This window comes from Nematolebias whitei, chromosome 8, assembly GCF_014905685.2.
Source record: "Nematolebias whitei isolate Nwh7 chromosome 8, NemWhi1, whole genome shotgun sequence".
Classification (NCBI taxonomy): Eukaryota; Metazoa; Chordata; class Actinopteri; order Cyprinodontiformes; family Rivulidae; genus Nematolebias; species Nematolebias whitei.
Genome location: NC_056505.1, coordinates 30,075,945 through 30,079,996, shown reverse-complemented (window position 1 = coordinate 30,079,996; position 4,052 = coordinate 30,075,945). Strand labels below are relative to the sequence as shown.

The 4,052-nt window shown below is 43.3% G+C and overlaps 1 protein-coding gene across 1 annotated transcript in view; it reads right to left on the bottom strand.

The window, feature by feature from the left end:
- Positions 1–3,482, bottom strand: part of rflna (refilin A) — a 10,866-nt gene extending 7,384 nt beyond the window's left edge. The window contains exons 1-2 of the mRNA XM_037680578.1: positions 3,285–3,482; positions 2,880–3,181 (exon numbers count right to left, since the gene is read on the bottom strand). Of these exons, the coding sequence (XP_037536506.1) occupies positions 2,880–3,077 (198 nt within the window). The 5' untranslated portion in view covers positions 3,078–3,181; positions 3,285–3,482. The remainder of the gene's footprint in view (positions 1–2,879; positions 3,182–3,284) is intronic.
- Between the last annotated feature and the right edge of the window lie 570 nt (positions 3,483–4,052).

Sequence of the window (4,052 nt, the reverse complement as noted above, 5' to 3'; positions counted from 1 at the left end):
TGTGTGTGTGTGTGTGTGTGTGTGTGTGTGTGTGTGTGTGTGTGTGTTAGCAGCTGCCAGGACACAGCTTCTCTGAGGCCTCCTTCATTCAGACACGTTAAAAGCCACGCCGGCCAGCGCAGACTTGTTCAGAAGGCTTTGGAAACTGGGAGTGACCTGGATTTGGTTTTCACTCAAATCAAGCCCTGCAGAGTGTGTGTGTGTGCGTGTGTGTGTGTGCGTGCGTGTGTGACACACAGGTCACAGCAGAATGTGTTATTAAAATGCATGCATCCTTTGAAAGACAAGAAAATCCACGAAATTACCATATACTTTTTTTTTTGCAGTGGAAAATATTCAAACCTGGTGTTTTTTTTTTTTTACTGTTTAAAGTTTTTTCAATCACCTCAAGGTGCACGGCATATTTAGCTATTTGTGTGCACGTTTGACAGTAAATATGCTGCAGATTTGTTTGCATTTGTTTATTTCCAATTAAAGCAGCGAGCTTGAAAATGTGGCAGGTAAAAGCATTTATGATGCTTTGTACTGCATACGAGAGTTTATGTCAAAGTTCACGCTCAGTAATCCGGGTATGTAAATCCAACAAAGTGAAGTCAGGTCCTCTGGACGGTTTCTTTTTGTGGAAACGTTATTTATAAGACTGAGTCTGTTGTGGCTGCTTGGACTGATGAAGTCTTCTGGATGAAAAATGAAACGACCTGACTTAACTTTATGGATATGAAAGTTTAACACAAACTCAGTCAGGAGAATGTTATCAGTTCCTGTTGACTTCCATATAATACTACAATGAATACTGAGAAATGTTGGAAATATTCAATTAAAGGTATATTTAGACCATTTGGAAGTGGGTACTTAAAATAAACAGAATTCAGTGTAAGTATCTGTAATACGACTAAAACTACAACGTAAATGTCTATAAAAGTGTTTACATGAACAATTTGTGTTATTTTATTTAAAGCTGTTTAAAGATGGCAGCCTTTTACTTTAGATTTGTCTGAATTAGGACTAGCCATTAGCTCGTCAGTCCTGTCAGATGTTAGCTCTATTTCCCCAAAGTGAGGCCGGTCAAAGAGCTATCTGCAACAGGTAGGATATTTATTGTTCATTACGTCACCACTTTAAGTCTTTGTGATACATGTATGTTTTCAGATTATCCGTTTGTGGCCTGCTAATGTTTGTTAAAAGACCAGGAAACAAAACTGTGGGAACTAGAGGCGCAGAGGGTGCTGCAGCTCCCCTGATGGATGCATGTCAAACAAACAACAAAAAAATGAATAAAAACAGTTTTCACGTCTGATGATCAAATTATAACAATGTTTATATGTTTTCCAGTTTTGTTAAAGTATGGTATAAACCAGCACTGCTTGTTTTTCTTTGTGCAAAACTTTACAACCACTGAAGACACACAAAGAAGTGAACAGATCAGCTGCAGGTCGTGATTACAACTTTAAACATATTAAGCATGTCTAAGCAGGACAACATGCACGGATGGTGTGCAATCCACTGCATGTGTATGGTATTATTAGATTTTAAGAGTTTTTAGGGTCACAAACATCTACACATGCTCAAAGCTACCCCCACTCCCTGACTGTAACACACACTCTGCACAGACAAAATATTCAAATGTGAAGCATTTAAATGTTGACGGCCTGTTCTAAGTATGGTCCAACCTGAAAGGCTGTTTGTCTCTATGTGTCCCTGTGAAGGACATGCAACCTGTCCAGGGTGTCCCCCGCCTCGCTCACAGTGACTGCAGGAGGTAGAGACCAACTCCCCGTTTCCCGTAAAACTAAAAGTGGGTAAAGAAAATGAAAGGCTGGATGGATGGGCTTGTTTTCAGTGAACTTCAGGATTCTTTGTTCCACAGACTGAATGTGGTTTTAGACGGCACCAAAGAACCTGGGTGAAAAATGAAGCAGACAACTGACTGAGACTGAGTAACTTTTTGTTGTAGGCTTAAAAATCTGAGAGCAAAAGGGAAAAAAAAAGCAGAATCATCAGTCAAAAGTTGATGGAGCGTGAAGCTTCACATGCACGGCTCTCAGGTCCAACAGGTTGGGGAGGTTCAGAGACCTGATTTAAAACCAGTCACATCTTTCACCTGCCTGCAGCTAATGCTGACATAAAGTTCACTGGCTATAATTATCACCCACCCAAGAGCGATAATGTTTTTAGCTATGTGCATGCATGTGTTAGTAAAATCACTCATGCACTGCTGGAAAGCTGTTAATGAAGCTTGCAGAAAGTATTTAAATCTATAATTGATCTAATTTAGGAGTCAGCCCCATCCAAAAATGGCTAACCTTAAAAAACACAAAGATGACTATACTCCATCACTTTTACTGACCCATGGTTTGGTGTGGTAGTAGCTGAGAGTCCTTCATAACCCACAGCAGAACCAGTCCAGAACAGGTCCAGAGGAACTGGACTTGACCTGTGCACTCTGAACAAATCTGCCCCATGAAGCTCTGGAAGGGACCCCTGGGAGTCCCCGGACTTGTGTTTGGAGGCGCACCTGAGTGACCCCCCCCCCCCCCCCCCCTTCCAGTTGACCTTCTTGTGGTTCTGGAACAGCTGATGCGCCGCAGTGAGAATGAAAACATGCTGATTCCTTTAATGAGGAGCCATCCTCTTCATCCTCCTCATCCTCCTCATCCTCTCCATGAGCGCAAACATCAGTTTGAGGAATTCCGTCCACAGACAGAGACAGAAAGCTTCCAGATGTTCTGAGAGGGGACTGATCCCAAATCTGGTTCTGCTCAAACACTAAACGGATCTCAGACCATCTCTATTTGCCTTCAGCTCTTGTACACACACCCCCCCCCCCCCCCCCCCCCCCATTCATGGTGTGGGTGCAGGAAGAATGAAAAGTTTCTCACCAGTTTGCCCTCCTTTGTCTGCTGGTGGACAGGCGTGGAGCAGCTGCCGGCGCGCGGCTCCATCGGGGCCGGGGACAGGGAGCAGAAGGGCGGACTGGGACTGGGGGGCAAGCCCGAGTCCGGACTGTCGAGCAGCCCGTCCCGGTTCTTTCCTTTCAGGCTGTCATCCATCGCTTGGAGGTGTAGGTGGCCCACCATCTCAGACAGAAAGAGTGCCCTCAAAGACGCACAAAGAAGTTTCTTCTTCTTCACCGAGACTTGAACTCACGAAGAAACGAGATTAAAGTTCTGTCCTCGGATTTCTACAAGCAGGAGAAAGAAGGAGAAGTTGTTTTTTTGTCTTAACGTGCCCGCAAAGAAGTCACAAGAAACGAGTCTTCATTTCTCTGCAAACGGAACTGTTACCTGCGCGCCTTTAATCCAGAAACATATTCCAAACTGGGCCAAGAAATCCGAACCGAGCTGTGTTAATCCCTCACACTCAGCTCCCTTATAAAGTCCTAATAATCCTAATTCATAAGAGCGCAGTTAAAGCGTGCACAGCGCGTCTGGCACGGGTCTGATCAGGACTCCTCTCCTCTCCGGGTCTGAATGTGGCTGCGCTCTCAGAGCTCCCTCCTCCTGGTCCTGCCAGGGTTTTTTTAAAGACCTGGATCCGGTCCAGCCCCTCATGATCTGGATCATTTCCACGCACGACCGACAGGGGAGAGCCCACAGAGCTAACCCTCCCCTGATGGAGCTCAGAGATCCTGCAGGCTCTAATGAGCCCATACCTGAGTTAAACTCTTAATTAACACTTAAATATATTCTAATAATATAAAAAATTATTAATAATAATAATATAATGGAAATAATCAATTACATTTAGTTTGATATGATAGTTTGCTCTCATTGATGTGTTTGCTTGAGTTCAGCTGATTATTTGTTACAGATAAAGTTAATCAATTTCAGCAGGTCACATCTCTGAACATGACCTGCAGACATGAAAACAGATGCTGCTGACGTGTGCAAAAATAGCTGAAGTTGAGTTAAAATAAGCAGAACAGAGGCTAAACGGCAGCTAAACATTGATGAGTCAAACACTAGCTAAAAGTTGCTAAATTATAGCTAAAAGCTAAAAAAAAAAGGTAGCTAATAGCTAAACATAGCAAAAATGGTAGCTAAATATATAAG